General features: G+C 44.6%; 1 protein-coding gene across 2 annotated transcripts in view; it reads left to right on the forward strand.

The window, feature by feature from the left end:
- Positions 1–20,048, forward strand: part of RAD23B (RAD23 nucleotide excision repair protein B) — a 355,852-nt gene that overhangs the window by 216,905 nt on the left and 118,899 nt on the right. For both annotated transcript variants that reach the window (XM_078676661.1, XM_078676659.1), the window contains exons 6-7: positions 10,878–11,005; positions 12,045–12,213. In XM_078676661.1, coding sequence (XP_078532787.1) covers positions 10,878–11,005; positions 12,045–12,213 — 297 coding nt within the window. The remainder of the gene's footprint in view (positions 1–10,877; positions 11,006–12,044; positions 12,214–20,048) is intronic.

Below are 20,048 nucleotides of genomic sequence, written 5' to 3' on the forward strand. Positions count from 1 at the left end.
GTGAAATATGGGGTTTGTTCTGCTGTGTTTTGTGCTGTAAAATCACCCAAAAATGTTACGGATATGTATTGTTTCACTGAAAAAATTTAAATTAAAGTGAAGTCATGGTTAACTTTTTGTTTTTACACCTAATGTATGTTAAACTTAAGAAATTCACTAAAAAGCCGCAGTTAAAGTACAATTATGGTTATGCCCTAAAACTGAAATACCACTAGAATTTGCAAATTCTAGTTAGCTACACAATCCACAACTTACACTTAAGCTATGGAAAACTTAACTTGGACACCAAATGCACTGATGCTATAGAGGCGGTGTGTCCGTACACCTGAAAAATGATGACCGAATGTTAAAGCTTCTTCATCCAATAATATATATTTTTTTACGTTCAGTATGTGGATGCAGACAATCCACAAACGAATGGTCCAATTATAAGTACATTTCGAATCTACCTAGAAACATTTTTGAAATTTTTTCAAAATACCGAGCACAGAGCCTGACAAGACCTCGACTCCCGGACCTCTCTCACCCCACTGCACTACTCCAGCACAGCTGAGCCCCGTGGAAGGTGTCGGAACCCGTGGAACCAGGCAACTTGGAAAGCCTTCAACTTGCTAACAGCACAGCTCCCGACGCATCCTCGAAGCTGTGCCCTGGGGACTGAGACACCCCGTCACCGAGCTCCACCTGCACCGAAGACCAGCCCTCCACACTCCACGAGATCTGCGTGGGCCCCTTTGGCTTGTGTTCTGCTCGACGTGTTGTCCCGGTTGCTGGCCAGTTGACTAGTAGCCCTGTGACGACGATCCTTTTGAAAATCCATCGCTGATCTGGTTGCTCCAGACTGGCCCTTGCTTCCCTGAAAGGGTGAAGTACCTCAGACCCTCCTGGTCTGCACCAAAAGCTCTTTGTGTATCCTGTGTGGGTTGCCTTTGCTTAGGCTTGTTGGCTCCATTCTTGAAGTCGACCCCTCCATCTGCGAGAACCTTCGTGGGACAGCTCCTCTCCAACACCTGGTCGTCCTCGACTCCTCCTGGTCCGCGTGGCTGCAAAGACGAGCTTCACGACAGCACCTGATTGCTCCTCGACGACGTCTGGTTCCTTCCTGGTTCCACCCGGTCACTGGCTAGTGACCTATACTCTGTTCCCTTTGCTTTCAGGTCTTTTTCAACTCCGATCCACCCTTGGATCCACCCGGACATCTTCCTCCTGGTCGCCTGCAGCATCTTCTTCCAAGGCTCCATAGGAATCAACGCGAAAACCCGACACACTTTGACCCCTATGCACCCGCAGCTGTTGGGTGAGGTAACGCGAGTACTTCGGTGCTCCTGTAGGGATTGACTATCCTAGTGTCTAGTTTTGTTAGTTTGTATCTTCCTATCTAGACCGGAAGTGTCCTAAATCTTCGTTACTTACCTTTTTAAGTTCCCATTGACTTTCTATTGACTCTCGCGTGAGTGTACTGACACTGCACGCGCCGCCTGTGGGCCTCCTACTCCTAACCTAATGTTCAGATAGTGTAGCCCCAGCGATTCCCTAGGCCTTTCCTTTTCCCGAGTCGTGGTTCTAATACCACTTACTTAGTATGTGGTTTTACGCACCTCTAGGGCCAAACTGTAAATTGTGCTATTTAAAGTATTTCTAAGAGTAACTTGTTATGTGCTTTTGCCTCTGATCTAATAGAGAGTTCAGAGGAGTGTGTTAGTAAATAAATACATATATATTTTTTATATATCCTGTGTGGTGTCCTTTCATTTGGTATTCAAGGGGTTACATATGGTAAAACAGCTGGCTTTACACGCCCTCAAGATTCTTTTAGCCTAAGACTGTTCTGTCCACCCTACCACAAGGATAGCTGGTCTATAAGGTTGACTTACAACCATCACCATAAGGGTTGTTTGGACTGGTGCAAGGTGTTCACATCATATACCAGGCCAACTTCTCACAAAAGTGACTCCTCGTTTCAATGAAAGTGCGCATGGGCAATGACTCCATTGTTAGATTGTTTTCTTTCTGCCAACAAGTTCCGGACGTGTATTGCTGCACTCTGGTTCAAAACAGTCCTTTGGGTTCCCCTTGGTGCTCAATCCATAGTACCCTAGTTTCCCTCCCTCCACGTATTTATTTGATCGGGAAAGTTTCCATCTTCGGTCAAACGCCTCGGGCGGCCTTTGGACCTAACCATATCAGTCTAGCCTGCCGAAGGAACGGACTCTGTTTCAATTCTGTCCTCTGTGCCACTGAAAGTACCCTCGCACTGACCTACACCAAGTCTGCAATTGTGCCCCTCACCGGAGAAAAAGGAAGAAGATTGTAAGGCTTGTCAGTCGTTCCGATCGAAAAAGAATCTCTGGACCGTCTTGCTTGAAGACGAGAAAAGCAGCACCAAAGCACTCTGCGTACTCCGGATATCTTCTGAGGAGAATCCGAACAGTAAGAAGCGACAGCTGTGGAAGAAGCTGGTCGGCCTTCTCGGTCTGAGAATCTTATTCCGACTTAGTAATCGAATTGGAGTCCGAGGAAGTTCCAGCGGAACAGGGTGCCAGGAGTACTAAAGCCCCCTTACCCAATAAACTCTCTTCCACTAAACAGAAGGCTTCGTTACCACCTCTGCCTTCAGGCCTTGGTCGCCACCTAGCTGATGTTTCTGACGCCCCGCCCTCTGGCCTGACACCAAAATAAATAGTCGTCTTCCGGCTTTGGATCGAGTTGAGACAGATCATCTTTGGGTCCGAAACATTCCACTCCGAAAGACAAATCTGGTTCAGAACCGAAACCTTCTGCTTCGAAGGATTAAAGGGGCAAGTCTGGTTCGACACCGAAACCTACCGCTTCGAAGGATAAAAGGGGCAAGTCTGGTTCGACACCGAAACCTACCGCTTCGAAGGATAAAAGGGGCAAGTCTGGTTTGGTGCCGAAATAAAAAGATCTCCCCGATCCCCCAGGACCGATCTTGGATGTCATAAAGGACAGATTAGACCGAAACGGAACAAACTCAACCCAGATACTGGGCACATTTTAGCTAAAACTCCTTCAAAAACGAAAGTTAGTTCAGAGGACACTGGGTATAAGATTCCTCTTAACCACTTCCATGCTAATGACAAGGTGAACTCGTCATGAGGCACACTGGAGCTGTGCTCCTGACAAGGTCAACTCGTCATGTAATATGGGGTTTTGTAAATTTCAACACCCAGCGGGAATTGCCTTAGTAGGCAAAGTGTTAAGGAGGACATTGCTACCAGTTCTATCCACCCTACTCTGCTATCACTTTGCCATCACCTTCACCATTACCACAACTGCCAGCCTCAGATCCACTATACATACCACAGGGGTCGCCTCATACACAGCCTGATTTAGGAGATAATCTTGATGATGGCAATGTTCCTTTACCCACCGGTCCATGGGATGATTATAATATTGATCCACCCATGGATAATGATCCAGATTTATAACCTGCAAAACCATCACCTCCAGATGATAACGTATCTTATCAAGAGCTTATTTCAAGGGCAGCAGCTTATGGAGTTACACTGCATAAAGAGGCTTTGGATGACGACTTTTTATTTGAGACACTAGTGTCTTCAGATAGGACTAGTCAGAGTCTCCCTATGTTGAAAGGCATGATAAGACATGCAGATGAGTTTTGTAAGGACCGTCTTCGTGCCTGTATTTTAACACCCAGGGTTGACGAGACAAACCATCACCATCTGATCCTGTATGTTAAAGGATAGCTACCCTTAGACTCACTGGTAGTTTTTAGTGTTCGTAAAAGAGCAAACTCGCAGACCTCTGGAGATGCCCCTCCTCCGGATAAAGAGTCTAAATTGACACATCTGGTAAGAGAGGCTGCTCAAGCTGCTAACCACTGGCACATTGCCAACATGCAGGGCGTAATAGTTAAGTATGACGGGGCACACTGGGACGAGATGGAAGGCACACATCAATAACTCCCAGAAGAGCACTAGAAAAAGGCACAAGAGCTAGTCCAAGGAAAACTTATATCTAATTATTCTATTATATGTTCTCCAGATGCTGCTGACACGGCAGTGAGAGAAGTTAACACCAGCATTCTTTTACCTCGACATGCCTGGTTTAGGATTTCAGGTTTTAAACCAGAAGTAAATACCCCCTTTGACAAGCAGCGTCTTTTCGGACCAAGTTAATGAGGCTTTAGAAAAGATGAAAATAGACACAGACCTGTTAAAATCCATGGGAGCGCTTCAGTCTCCAAGCAGAGGTTCCTTTCGCCTGCTCATTTTATAGTGGAGGGGCAAAACTACATCCTCAGACCCTAACATTTCCTCACATAAGTCCAACACGCAACCCTCTTCCTCTAGAGGCTTCTACAGAGGAGTGTACAAAGGAAGCATTTTCAAAGGTAGAGGTAAGAGCACACCAACGCGTAACTCCCCTTCCCCCAATAAAGTGACTTGCCTACACTTCCCCCTGATCATATAACATCTGTCGGGGGAAAGACTTCATCAGTTTCTCCCCATTTGATAATCCATACCATCAGACAAATGGGAGCTAGACATTATCCAACATCGTTATTGCCTGGAGCACACCAGCAATCGACCCAATATTCTACCTCACACTCACAAACGCTCATCGGAGCACCTGCAGCTCCTCAAACAAGAGGCGCAAGCTTTATTAGCAAAAGTAGCCATAGAACCAGTTCTGTTACAGTACCACCGTTCAGTGGGTTACTCTCTGTACTTTCTAATCCTCAAAAAGGGCGGCTCCTTGTTTTTATGATCTAAGGATGTTAAATCTGTACATAATATTAGAATATATTTACAAAATGTCTAGCAGTAGTGTCGGCATATCTCAGAAGACAACAGATTCATGTCCTCCTGTACCTAGACGACTGGCTCATCAAAGCCAGCACACACCAAAAGTGTTTACAACACTTGGACCTACTCCACCAATATGGTTTCACTGTCAATGCACAATTATCTCCTCTTCTATCTTCACAAATGCAGTACTATCTGGGAGCGACTCTAAAACATTTGCACAGCTCTAGCCTCTCCCAATGCAGGCAGAATTCGAAATATTCAAACTCTGCTACTACAGTTTTAGACCAAGTTAGTACTTTCATGCAACTGTTGGGAATGATGGCCTTATGCGTTGCAATAGTGCCTCAAACATGGTTACACATGTCATCTACAAGAGTCTTTAGCACGTCAGTGGAATACGTCTCAGGGTCAATTAACAGATCTGGTGTTGGTAGACAGCCGCACTCCTGGCTCTCTGCACTGGTGGAACACACAAAACTTAACAACAGGGCCCCCCTTCATCGAGCCTGTCCAACAGATCATGCTAACAGCAGACGCATCTCACAGGTTGCGGTACCCATCTGCACAGTCTGACAGTTCAAGGTCTATGGCACAACAAGTACAACAGTCTCCACATCAACTATCTAGCGCTTCTAGCTGTCTTATCTAGCACTGAAAGTTTTTCAGTCTCACCTCATAGGGAAAGTTGTTCTAGTCCGCATGGACAATATGATTATGTGCAAAAACAGGGGGGGGACACAGTCTCTGCAACTGTCAAGCCGTCTCAGACCATTTGATTTGGGCAATTCATTACAGGGTTCATCTTCTGGCAGAGCACCCCCCAGGAGTAAACTATCAAAGTGGCGACCTCCTCAGCAGAAGGTGGCAAGAAATACATGATTGGGAACTTCATTCCAAAGTTCTCCTTCCATAATTTCAACAATGGGGATTCCCACAAATATATGTGTTCGCCACAGTGGACAACTCAAAATGCCCAAACTTCTCCAGGCTCCCACACCCTCTATCCAAAGGCAATGCTCTGTGGATGAATTGGTCAGTGATATTTGCCAACGCTTTTCCACCTCTCCCTCTCCTTCCATTTCTGGTTTGGAAGCTCAGGCAAACATCCCTTGCACTGATTCTAGTAGCTCCTACTTGGGCTCATCAGCCGTGGAGCGATTTGGCTCCTGAAGTCATAGTTTGGATATCTTAACTTGCCACCAGAATGTATGACCATTCTTAAACGAGCAAGAAAGCCTACTACCAGAGCATGCTATGCAGCTAAAAGAAAAAGATGTGTTCTATATTGTACTACTAACAATATTGATCCACTAGATGCATCTACTCAGAATTTAATTTGTTCCCTTCTGCATTTACAGCGTGCTTGTCTAGTCTACACTTCCATTTGACTGCATCTTGCAGTAGTAGCCACATATTTGCAAAGCAGACAAAATCTAACTTTGTTCAAGGTTCCTGTAAATAAAACCTTTATGGAGGGCCTTAAGAGAGTAATACCACCCAGGGTGCCTCCAACACCAGTTTGGAATCTGAACTTTGCGTTTACATGGCTCATGGGTCCAGCTTTTGAGCCATTACACAACTGTCCCCTACAGTTTCCTTCATGGAAAGTGGTCTTCCTCACTGCGATCACTTTGAGGAGAGGTTTTGCGCTGCAGGCTTCAACCTTAGAAGAACCCTTCTTTCAACTTGATAAAGACAAAGTAGTACTTTGCACCAAGACAAAAGTCCTTCTCAAAGTGGTTTCTGCTTTTCATATCAACCAATGAGTTGAGTTGCCTGTGTTCTTTCCTCAACCTGATTCTGTAGCAGAAAGAGCTCTTCATACTCTGTCAGAAGAGCGTTATTGTACTACATTGAAAGAGCAAAAGATTTTCGTGAAACAAAACTATTGTTTGTTGCATTTGCTACATCTCACTAAAGCATCCGATCTCTTAATCTAGTATTGCAACATGGATTGTTAAATGCATTCAAACCGGCTACGCTAAAGTTAAACAAACTTTACACCTCCTAGAGTGCATTCCACTTGTAAAATAGGAGCGTCTATGGCCTTTTTAGGTAATATCCCCATAGCTGGCATTTGTAAAGCAGCAACATGTGCCACACCACACACTTTTACCAAACATTACTGTGTGGGTGTGTTAGCACGCCAACGTAGGGCAAGCAGTGCTAATAACACTTTTTCAAAACGCTGCAACATCCACTGGCTAGCCACCGCTTTTGGAGAATACTGCTATATAGTCTTTGCAAAGCATGTGTATCTACAGCACACATGCCTCAAACGGATTATGCTACATACACAGTAAGCATCTTTTCTTGGCATGTAGAGCTGTAGATTCGCATGAACCCTTCCACCTCCCCGGGCACCTTTAGTTGTTGCAGTCTTGCATTAGTTACATTACATACGCATGGACATCTCTATACTACACTTATTCCATTCTCACCCTATCATCCAAAGGAGGAGTCACCTTAGCTTGTGACTAGGAAAGACTTCTTTGGAGAAAAACAACTTGCAAACATCCGGACCCAACACTAGATGGCAGGAGTATGCAAGGCATTTGAATTTACAGCTCTCCATGCCAAGAACAGATGCTTACTGGGTAAGTAGCATAATTCTTACTGTTCGTTTTAAGATAATATTTCGATAGAGGTTGGAACATGAAAACCGTTATCGGGGCTCTATTGGAGCAGGCCTAGCAGCATTCAAACTATTGACAGCAAGGTAGGATAATCGCACGCTTTCTGTGTTAACTTCCAAAGCTCTCGAAGGAAGGGCAAATGCCTAGTCTACAACCGGGAAACCCTGTGATTTGTCGTATTATGAAATGTCACTTTTTCAGCAGTTTACGATACAGTGAACTGGTGAGCAATTTGTAGGACACTGTGCTCCAAGTCTGTTGCATCAATGGGCTAGGCTTCTTTGTGCAATCTTTTTGCCTACGATCTGTTTATTCCTATCACTTTATTGGCTTTCTTTTCTAATCGGTGTTTGTCTATCAAGGAATATCCTGCTTTGAAGGTGGTGGGGTTTGCTTGGATTTCTAGGCACCACCATGGCAGTCAAGGTGTTGTACGGTTCCTACTTTCTCAGTACGACTGTGCGCTTAGGCCTCATGAGGTTCAAAACTATATAAGACTGAGTCCACTCATACTATCAGAATTTGTTGACTTAATTCCTGGCTTGCTCTGTGTGCGCCATCTGGGCCCATAAAACTGACAGCGCTCCGGATGGTGACTGCAACCTCAGAACACGACTACCCTAATTCCCCCATGACAATTTTGGAAATAGAACTTACCCTTTTGTTTGTGTTTCCCTTTGGACATGCCTGAGTTACTGAGTACACAAATTGGCATTTCAAACATTTATTGAAGCAGTTGTACTCTTGTGTAAGATATGTGTGCTGCAATGATTAATAGAAGAGAGCAAAACAAGGTTACTAGAGTTACAAGAATGGTGAATAGAATAAACAATTCAACCATTGTGCATTTGCAAAGGATTATATGAATACATGCATTGCACTCCAACCTAGGATCTGCCTGAATACCATAGAATGGTCTAATTTCCCATTTACCTCTGAGAAGGTTTCATCTGGCAGGCAGCCTTGGTGTAGAACAGGTCTGCGTCCTCTCCAGGATGGTGTTGGCCGCTGGACTAGAATTCAGGCATGGGGGCGACCTTCGACAACGAATCTAGATACTCCTCTGTCTAACTAGAGGCTTAGATTAATCATACAAATTAAAACAAAACCAAACAAGGCGGGGGTGGCAATCAATATTATCTCGATGCGCGTTTCGGCGTTTGAAGAAACGCCTTCTTCAGGAGCCACAAAATATTTCTGAAATACATAATATAATCAACATAAGAAACATATAAATATTGATATACTTATATAAACAACATAATTACATAAACATTAAAAACATAAACATTAAAAACTCATTATTCAACTATTTTAAAATTGTACATAGTCAGACTTCCCTACTTGCTATGACATTTAATGTTCGCCAAACAAGTTACAAAACTTATTCATATATATTTGAGCAGTTGTTATATCCGTTCAGGGGAAAGTAGTTCAGGAAATTATCACAGTATTGAATTTAATCAACTTGGATAGATCACATGAGAGGTAGTAAATAAAATGGATTAAAGGTCACATTCAAAACTTTCTATTAAATTGCATCTTCGGCCAGTTCTTGGGATTCAAAGTTGGAATTATTGCCAGTATATTTGTAGACAGAAGTCGATACTTTCTATTGACTTCCTTCGAATGTAGTAAAAAATCTGTTTCCTTATAAACCATGAGCTCAATCATGTAATGCATATTTATTCTGGTTCTACATCGGTTAGAAATATTATGTTCCTTAGTATATCACTTAAGAAGGACGGGTAATCATTATATTACAGTTCCGTCAAACATATAGAAGCCAGAAGGTAATACATCCAGAAGGTGATACATCCACTGTCGCTAAATACACTTACCCAGGAAAATTAAAACAATTATTCGACCACCAATGGTATGGCCATTCACTGCCTGCGTCCAGCACAAGCATATAGTGTCCCACTGTTTATATATTTACGATTATCCTCGATGGAAGAAATGATAGCCATCAGTTCTTTTATTAAATCTAATCTAACTATCCAGATTGTTATTCAGTTGTGAGCACAATGTTGCAGCACTAGTTACCAAGTATGCTTACCTATCAATAAAAAGGAAGAAAGTTCCTGTAGGTGCTGCATATGCAACCAGTTAAAACAAAAAAGACGCTTTCCGTCTCGCATAAGTTCCCTTTTCCTTTTCTTTTCCTTTAAGCGAAACTGCAGATACCATGCAGGAAATCCACAATACATAAAAACAGAAAAAGAAGGGAGAGATATTCGTTACTACTATAATAATAAACTTATTATAGTAGTAACGAATATCTCTCCCTTAAAGGAAAAGAAAAGGAAAAGGGAACTTATGCTCACAACTGAATAACTTAATCTGGATAGTTAGATGAGATTTAATAAAAGAACTGCTCAAATATATATGAATAAGTTTTGTAACTTGTTTGGCGAACATTAAATGTCATAGCAAGTAGGGAAGTCTGACTATGTACAATTTTAAAATTGTTGAATAATGAGTTTTTTATGTTTGTTTTTAATGTTTATGTAATTATGTTTATATAAGTATATGAATATTTATGTTTCTTATGTTGATTATATTATGTATTTCAGAAATATTTTGTGGCTCCTGAAGAAGGCGTTTCTTCAAACGCCGAAACGCGCGTCGAGATATTGATTGCCACCCCGCCTTTTTTGGTTTTATTTTAATTTGTATGATTCATTCTTAGTATTGTGAAAATTGGTTATTCTGTTATTGTTTGTGTAAATTTGATGTATTTAACACATGATTTATTAAAAAAAAGAAATATCATTAAAAAGAATAGTTTTTAATAATTGTGTAGATCTTTTTGTTCTGTACCTTCCCTCTGCCAGTCAGATTTGTTGATATACTATACACACTGTCTAATTCCCTGTCCCGTGAATTATCAATCTTGAACAGGGGGTCCTTGTTGTTTACACTATAATTAGAGGCTTAGTGCAGTTTATATAATAAACTGAACCCATGTATTCCGTGCCTTGGTGCTGATCTTGTTGTCTTTGATTCTGTCCACGCAGAGCTGTCACTGAATGGACATTAACAAATATAATCATTTTATGAAGTCCTTGTACAAAAAGTTCCAAGGCATGATAATATGCCTACGAAGAGCTGTAACTGTAAGCAAACCATTTCTGAGTAAATTATCTCCTGAGACCACACAAGCAAATTTATGTTGAAAGTTATCGTCTAAAAAGAGGTCTGTTGTAAAAGTTTGTGTCCAAGCCTTTGTAACCCCATGACAAAGGAATCAGATTATACGTTGGTAAATCAAGTAAGCAAAATGTAGTATCTGATGGCTTTTAAAATAAGCATATTAAATTTTAAAAAGTTTAGTTGTTGCTGGATAGTAGCAGTCCACTGACACCTTTTATCGTTTTTGTGCTTTTTAAATAGTTATGAACTTTCCTTTCTATTTAATTGTTACTATGGTCTTCCTTTCTTGCAGTAACGGGACAGTCTTATGAAAATATGGTGACTGAAATCATGTCAATGGGGTATGAGCGAGAGCAGGTCATTGCTTCTCTGAGAGCTAGCTTCAATAATCCTGACCGGGCAGTGGAATACCTTTTAATGGTAAGTCTTATCTCAAGCATATGTTTTTTTTTCTTTAGCTCCATGTTCTATTACATTTTGTTATATTTTTCCTTCTTTCACATCATAAATATTAATGGGATGGTATAGTGATGAATACATTTACATCTGTAAACGGTGGGAAAACATACGAGTTTGGTTTGTCTGGATGTTTACTTCCACAAGACTACTCGGTTGGAGCACTGCAGTTGATGTAGGCTGCATTGATTACATTTGTGGGCCTAAGCATTGCAGACATGTTACTGAAGTGAGTTATATCACACAATTTTGTGCCAGACATAATTTGCCAGTGACTTTGCTTTTGAAACATTTTCTGAAAAAAGGGTGCTCCATAACAAATACGGATTACTGCTTGGTCGGGGGGAGATCATGGTCCTGGGCAATTCCCCAAGTAGGCATCCACTAGGGAGAGACCTTGCCCCATTTCACTGTTAACAACTCTTGTTGTGATCAATGCCTTGCATCTGTTATGCCCCTATGCACCGATCAAGTAAAGCAACCACTCATAATGGCGCAATCTGCTTGTGCTTAGTTTGATGTGACCGATGCGTATCATTTCAAACAAATGGACTAATTCACAACGCGAGGAAACAAATTCTTGTGACTTTTTTGTAATGGTTTTGGGGCTTGCACAGAAGCATTTTCTCTCCTATTGCTGTGGCAGGCCCATTGATATCTAGTGCGTTAGCGAGGAAAAGCATGGATGACAGCTGGTCCTGTACTGCATTTAAGCAGTCAAAAAGTGAATCCCTGCCTGATGTCGAAATAATATACTTACGAATCTGATGAGCATGCCTGTGCTACGGGACAGTTATTTAGAAGCAAGTTTCCCACTATGTCAGAGATGACAGTAATTTTGTTTCCTAATATGATAATTACATTAATCCGCTTTTGTGCATGGTTGATATTCTTATAACGATTTCTATAAAGGATATCAAGAGCTGTTACAGGTGTGTAACTTTTTCTTACTACGCTTTTTTCACCTAAAACCTCTTTTGTTGGTCAATTTATCTAAATTTAGGGCATCCCTGGGGACCAAGAAAACCAGGCCCTGGTTGAGCCCCCACAGGCCGTCAGCTCTCCAACTCCTCAGCCCACCCCTGTAGCAGTAGCAGGAGCAGGAGCAGGAACAGCAGCAGTTACAACAACCACCACCACCACCACCACAACTACAACACCTTCATCAGGCAGTAAGTTTAATCTTTTTGGCAAGGATCTCTGAATATTCAAATTCTATGTATGTATTCTAAGAAAGCAGCACTTATTTTTAGGTCTAGCACTCACCCAAAAACCTTTTGATGTTCCCAAAAATCCTATCCGTCTAACATAACCTGGCCACTGGAATGATGTTATTATGTGGTTGCAGCTATTTTTCTTAGTTGCAGATTAGGCGCTTTTGCCATATAATCCATCAATTTTTGCATAATCTGCAGATTTTAACAAAAAAACAACAACTGTTCAAACGTTAACTAAATTACTAAAAATGCTGCGAAACGTGTTGCTGCACAGTGGAAGGGCATTTGAAAAGGTTCACTGGTTGCTTATTGCCAAATGTGCGTGTTTAAATTAGGTGGGACCAATGCCCAGACAGTGTTAACAAGTATAGAAATGACAAAATAACAAAGTAATGCTATCACAAAGTGTGCCGCATTATGCCACATAATTTGCCTTTTCTGACTGCATAATTTTTTCAAACCTGCCATATAATTTGGCTCTCCTCTACCACATGATTGCAATGGCCCTGGTTAAGATTTACAGCCAGCCCTGTTTCCATTGTTCTTTCGTTGTGAGACTCTCAATTTTTCTTCAGCCCACTACAGCATATAGCGTGGGGTGGTAGTTCTGCTTGAATTGCGGCTTAGCAAAAGCAATCTTTTTTAAATGTATTTTTTTTATTAGTTCTAACGTTACCTTGCTTTTATATTTGAGGTGAGTGAGTGATCTTGGCCATTTTGCTGTTTGACCGTATAGTTCAGTCATCAGCAAAATATTAAGGTGTGGATGAAACACTATGCAAACAGTGGACAGTTTTCAGCGGGGGTAATTGTAAATCTGAGAAATCATGCTGTCCTCAGATTATTTGCGGCTGTGCTAGTTTGTTTGTTTGGCACTCGCCAAAAGTTTTGTGTTTTTTTTTGCAAGCACATTGGCAAAGGCAATAGATCTCACCTTTAGGACCTACTGGTTTGACAGAGCTTTAGTGGTTTTTTTTTTGTTTTTATTTTTATTTTAGGCAAAGAGCCTGGAGTTTGTTTTCTGCTTGGTCCAGTTGTGCTTCCTCAGCTCATACACATTCCGCAGTACCCTCTCTGAAAAAGAAGAAAAATACACAAAAACATTGTATGTGGGAGACAACAAAGGAACGCATGGAGGGAGGGGAAAAACACCACATGAGGGAGATGAACGCAAGTGGTGGGAGGGCGAGTACCCTAAAGAAAGCTTACAACGCAAAGTAAACTAATGGGGAGCGCAGGGATTGGGGCAAGAAGCGCACCATGGAGATGTGGTAAATGCATTATTATGGAGTAGTTATGTAAAAAATTATTTCCCTAAAAATAAATCTTCATGGTTTTAAGCCCTGTGGGGAATATTACAGACTGAGATGTCTCTGATCCCCACTTGATCTACCTTTTGTGCTTAGGGCCCTCCTACGACTATACTGCGCCCTAATGCACTCAAAGATGATCTGGTAACGTGAGGCAAAGTTCTCTAGTATTAGAGCTTTCATAGATTCACATGCTTTAACCATCCCCGTTGTTGTAGTGGTTTCCCACGGTATACATATAAAAGCAGTAGATAATACTACAATAGGCTACCATGCAATGAACAGTCACTGCAATTGCTTATCCATTTTCTTTTATAAAAAAAGAACCAAACTTAAGTAGCAGCCAATCAGGCGACGGCACCCACTAGAACAATCCCAAGAGAGGCTAGGTTCCTCAGATATTCTACCGCATGTAGCGTGAAAGGGAGTCTCCCTGAGCTCTGCTCAGTTTTCTCTTCACAATTCTAGATTTCAACTCCGAATGTTGGATTCTTCTAAGAAAGGTCTCTTCAGGTTGTGTGGATTCTGTGGTACGAAGAGGCTACATGCTGAAGATCCACATAAAAACTGCATCTACTGCCTTTATCCTGAGCATAAGGTAAAAGACTGCTAAACCTGAAGGACCTTTTCTACAACAACCCTCGAAGATAGAGGGTGGATTACTGATTTGACTTCAGAAACTAAAACATAAATCTGACATCGTCTCTGAGGATGAGGAGATCTATACCTCATAAGCTTCTAAAGAAACATCCAAAAGGAGAGAGAGACCACTTGAATCTCATGAGGGTTCCAAGAAAAGGACTTCTGAAAAGTCTTGTCAAGAAGATACAGGCACCTCACAAAAAGGAAAGCTTCCATTTCCAACTGAGGAAAAAAGCCAAAGAAATGAAAAACACTCTTTAGAACATTTAATGAAAGTTTCCGTCTCTAGAAAGCTTTTTTCACCGACGGCGTTCTCTTCTGGGTCACCGTTGACACAAAAATCACCTTCTTGACTTGCTTCTACCTCAGTCGAAAAAATCTTCATCTTTGTTGACTGATACGACGACTGTCTCGCTGACTGCGCTTCCAGTGACGACGATGGCTGCAACACCGCCTAAGAGCACATCGAGGCGTCTCGAACTACAACGTTGGCGTCCTGAGTCGACGACCTTGTCTACGACTGCGATGATGACAATATCGTCTACGATACTGACGATGACTTTATCATCTGTTCCTATCATGTCTTTGTCGACGACGCAGACTCCTCTACCGTCGACGACTCTTTATCCCTCGTCTTAAGCGTCCATCGTCCTTATGACTTAAGCCTATGCGTCGTTGACAACACCGTCGACTAGGCATTCTTTGCAAAATCCAGCAATAGGTTCCCCTTTGCCACCTTCAACCTTTTTAGAGGAGTCTGATGACGATAGAATGTTTGAACCTGCTGATATTCCTTCTCAGCTGCATGTAAAATACCAAGAGGAAGATGATGAATATGAGGGTTAGTACCAACAAGAATATCACCCTCCTCATGCAAACATTTAATATATGGAACAAGTTAATGAGCCTATGGTCCATCTTCCTGTGACTCTGGTACAGGACCTTCAAGATTTACTGCTTGATTACTGCACACGATTTCAGCAGCAGGACACTTCTGACGGAGAAATTGAGGACAGTCCACCTCAAACAGATGGGCAAGTAGGGGATGAATGGGAGGACTATGTTATAGCGACACCAGCTTCTTCTCCTCAAACTGTAGTCTCTCCGCCAGAAGATATTGGTGGCTTTCACTCTCAAATGGAAAGAACAGCTTCATGTTTTCAACTGTCATTAACAGTTAAGCAATCAGATTGCTTTCTCTACGATTTCAAAGATCGATCCAGAAAAACTGTTCGATCTATACCCATTATACATCACATCTGGGATGAAGGTGAAAAGATGAGGAAACCTGCCACAGTTATCCCGGTCTTGCCCAGAATTGACAAGAAGTATAAAGCTCCTGACTATGCTCCAGCTTGTTTGGTAGGACATCCTAAGCCTGACTCAGTTATTTCATAAGCTGCCCAATTGAGATCAAGGAACCCTTTAGCGCCCATTACTGCACTGCCTGACAGAGAAGGGAGGTGCCTAGATAAGCTCTTAAAAAGATTCTCAACCACCTCAGGTGCTACAATTCGCGCCGCTAACGGTCTGGCGATTCTAGCCAGATACGATCGCCAGATGTGGTTGGACATCGCTCATTTCATAGATCTCCTTCCAGAGGATAAAAGGCTGGAAGCAATAAAGATCCCGTTAAAAGGGGAAAGATCTGCATCTGAGATTATCGATGTTTCTATGGAAATTGCTTCCTTGGTCTTTCGTAAGCTTGCTGTAGTTGTTGTCAGGCGCCAGCGTTGGCCAAAGGCAACAATGTTCCGCCCTGAGAGCAAAATTTTGTTCGTGGCAGTTGATGGTGAAACACTTTTCGCCAAACATATTGATGACGCTTTGCAAGCCATCAAATCAGACACGGATACAGCTAAGGTGTCTCTCTCTCTCTCTCTCTCTCTCTCTCTCTCTCTCTCTCTCTCTCTCTCTCTCTCTCTCTCTCTCTCTCTTCTCTCTTTCTCTCTTTCTCTCTGTCTCTCTGTCTCTCTTTCTCTCTGTCTCTCTGTCTCTCTGTCTCTCTGTCTCTCTGTCTCTCTTTCTCTCTGTCTCTCTGTCTCTCTGTCTCTCTGTCTCTCTGTCTCTCTCTCTGTCTCTCTGTCTCTCTCTCTCTCTCTCTGTCTCTCTCTGTCTCTGTCTCTCTCTCTCTCTGTCTCTCTGTCTCTCTCTCTCTCTCTCTGTCTCTCTCTGTCTCTGTCTCTCTCTGTCTCTGTCTCTCTCTGTCTCTGTCTCTCTCTCTCTCTGTCTCTCTGTCTCTCTGTCTCTCTCTGTCTCTGTCTCTCTCTCTCTCTGTCTCTCTCTCTCTCTGTCTCTCTCTCTCTTTCTCTTTCTCTTTCTCTTTTTCTCCCTCCCTCTCTCTCTCTCCCTCTCATGGACACTGCAAAATGTCATAGCGATCAAGGTGGAGCACCTCCCAGGAGTAAAGACCAACGTGGCAGACACCTTGAGGAGGTTAAGTTAAACTAATCACGAGTGGGAACTCAATCAACCGATTCTCGATCACATTTTCCAGAAATGGGGAACACCCAACTTGGACCTGTTTGCATTTGAAGAGAACCAGAAATATCTGAAAGAAACAGGTTAGTGTTAGATTCCTTACCTTAGAATATCCCCAGGCGGCAGACTGGATCCGGTAAGTTTTGCTTAGCAGTACCCCTGTGCGTCGGTAGGCGTCGCCTGCGGCTTCAGGTCCGTCGTCGGAGTACTTAGACGCCACCCTTGCGCACTGACGTCAGTTCTTCTTTTTTCCGCGCCAGCAAGTGCAGATCCGGGAATAGCAGTACTCCTTAGTCACTTTTTGACTAACTTTTTTGCATCTATTTTGGATCTTCTCGAGTCTTTATCGACTCCGGTGCCGGTAGGGATGCCCGGGTTCAAGCCCTGTGACGACTGTAACCGACTGATGTCTGTTACCGACCCCCACCGTCGGTGCCTTTATTGCCTCGGGCCGACCATAAGTCGTGCCCTGATTGCTGGGCCTTGACGTCGAAAGCTAGACCGGAGCGGTCCCTTAAGCGACTCGAGAACCGGCAATCAGCCCGCGCCGCTCGAGGTCCCGGTCCAGGAGGTGGTTGAGGGACCGGTCACTACTGTCGTCATAGCTCGGCGAGTCGACACCACTCGTCTGGTTCGAAGTCCTCCGGTAAGTCGAGGCACAAGAAGTCGAAGAGGGGACCTCACTCTTCTGACTCCCCCAGACGCTTGCGCGACGCGAGTTCGGGCGACACCGCTCACGCGGCGCCGCGTCCAGCACCACACCCGCCGCGTCCAGCACCACACCCGCCGCGTCCAGCTCCACACCCGCCGCGTCCAGCTCCACACCCGCCGCGTCCAGCTCCACACCCGCCGCGTCCAGCTCCACACCCGCCGCGTCCAGCTCCACACCCGCCGCGTCCAGCTCCACACCCGCCGGTCCCTGGGCTGAACGCAACGCCGGAGATCAGTGCCTTCCTCATGGCCATGACGTTGCTCTTCCCTCCGTTGGGTCCCGTCGAGGTGCCTTCGGGCCCTGCGGAACTGTCTGGGAGCCCAAGTGGGCCGGCGGCTTCGGCCCTGGCGCTGTCGCGACTTCTGTCCCGACGCCGCAGGGCTCCTCAGGATCCAGGCCTGGATCCGTATCAACGTCGGTTGACCTTACGACCCCTCCGCCAGTGTCGTCACCAAGGGTGTCCTCCCCCCACCCTCCCGGCGCATCGGTCCGGTGCCGTCTTCGGCGCCGATAGGTGAGCCCTTCACCAACGATCTGGCTCCATCATTTCTTCATGACTTTCAGGAGATGGAGGACGAGGGGGATTGGGAGGGGTCTGAGGAACCTCTGGCATCTGAAGTCTGTGATGTTACTCTGGCAGCCAGGCGTCCCTCCACAAAATCAGTATACGCTTTCAGGTGGAACAAATTTGTGGCATGGTGCACAGCAAAGGCTCTGGTTCCTCTCTCTGCCCCCCTTTCAGAGGTTCTCCTCTTCCTTCTTTCTCTTGCCCAGCAGGGCTCTAATCTGGGCACTCTTAAGGGCTACCTCTCAGCCATTTCTGCCTTCTGAGGCTTCCTGATCAGCCGTCTCTTTTCAAGTCCCCTGTTGTAAATAGATTCTTGAAGGGCATCACGCACATGTTTCCTCCTGTTCCTTTCGTGATGCCTCAGTGGGACTTGAACCTTGTTCTAACCTATCTGATGTGCGCTCCTTTCGAGCCACTTCACAATTGCCCTCTTCGTCTTATGACTCTTGAAACTGCATTCCTGGTTGCCATCACCTCTGCCAGGAGAGTGAGTGAGCTCCAGGCTCTATCTTCTAAGCCTCCTTTCCTTTCTGTCCATCCGGACAAGGTTGTTTTAAGAACGCGTCCTTCTTTCCTGCCCAAGGTGGTTACGGCCTTTCACATCGGGCAGTCCATCACCTTGCCCACCTTCTTTCCGCCTCCGCATCCCTTGAAAGAGAAAGAGAGGCTCTACCGTCTGGACCCAAAACGTGCGCTCTCCTACCTTGATCGCACACGCTAGTTTTGGGTGGATGGACCAGCTCTTTGATGGTTATGTGGGCCGAAGAAGGGACGGGCGGTGCACAAACAGACCATCTCTCGGTGGGTTGTGTTGTGCATCAGGGTCTGTTACCCCTTGGCTAAAAGGAGCCCCCTGTTGGGCTGAGGGCCCATTTCACTCGGGCCACGGCGGCTACTACTGCCCTGAGTCGGGGAGTCCCCCTGCAGGACATCTGTCAAGCAGCTACGTGGGCCTCGCTGCACACATTTGCTAGACACTACTGGCTGCACAGCCAAGTCCGGAGAGATGGCTTTTTCGGCCGTTCTGTTCTCCAGGACTTGCTGGTGTGATCTTGGTCCGCAGACCCACCACCGGGGTTGGTATTGCTGGGGTATCTATTCTAAGGTAAGGAATCTAACACTAACCTGTTTTTCAAATGCACAAGTTACTTACCTTCGGTAACGATATGTTCGAGGCATGTGGGCTGCTGAATTCATATCTGTGCATAGATCGCCGCCTAGTGTTGGGTCCGGATGACTGCACATTGTTGTCCTGGAAGAGTCTTCGAAGTATCACGAGATAGGTGGCTCCTCCCTCGGACTACAGTGTGCATGGGCATCCTCTCCATCCTCAGATTGTTTTTTCCCGCCATTGGGTTCGGATGTACTTTCTTTACTCAAGTTCGGAAACTTTTTCTAAAGGCCAAAAGGCCTTCGGGGTCGTCTGTATTGTTATTTCGATCGGTGCCGAGTACTTGTTCCAGTTGTTTTCGAGCAGGACGTCAAATAGCCGCGTGGCCTTTTCGACACCAGAGGCCCGATCATCGATGGAACGGAGCCCGTTCAAACGATGCCCCCTTTGTAATTCTAAATACCCACACATCGATGTACACCCGGTGTGCAACAAGTGTCTATCTCCGGAGCACAATGAGGCCAACTGCCTAGCTTGTGCTAAATTCAGATCAAAGAAGACGCTTCGACTAAGGCGCGCAGCGAGACAAACGATGGCGAAGCCAGCGCCCGACCCGGTGAACATCTTCGATGAAGAAGACGATGAGGTCGTCGAGACTGAGGATCCAGAACAGCAGTCGGATCCCGGTTGGAGCATGACCCAAATATTATGAAGACGAGGAAGGAAGCGTCGAGAATGAAAAAATAGTCGAGGTAAGGGACGACGCATTGGCCATCGGAGCCGTCGATGACGACTCGAGCGATGAACCAGGTCCAACAGTGAGTACGGGGCCCGATACGGACACAGAGACTTCAAAGGGCTCAGGTCGAGGCATCGCCAACAGGCCTTAGCCAAGATCGTAACGAACATTCTATAGCCCCGTGTCTCGGCCCGGCTAAGAATATATCACACGAGCCATCGGTCGAA

This window comes from Lissotriton helveticus, chromosome 2_1 (assembly GCF_964261635.1).
Source record: "Lissotriton helveticus chromosome 2_1, aLisHel1.1, whole genome shotgun sequence".
Classification (NCBI taxonomy): domain Eukaryota; kingdom Metazoa; phylum Chordata; class Amphibia; order Caudata; family Salamandridae; genus Lissotriton; species Lissotriton helveticus.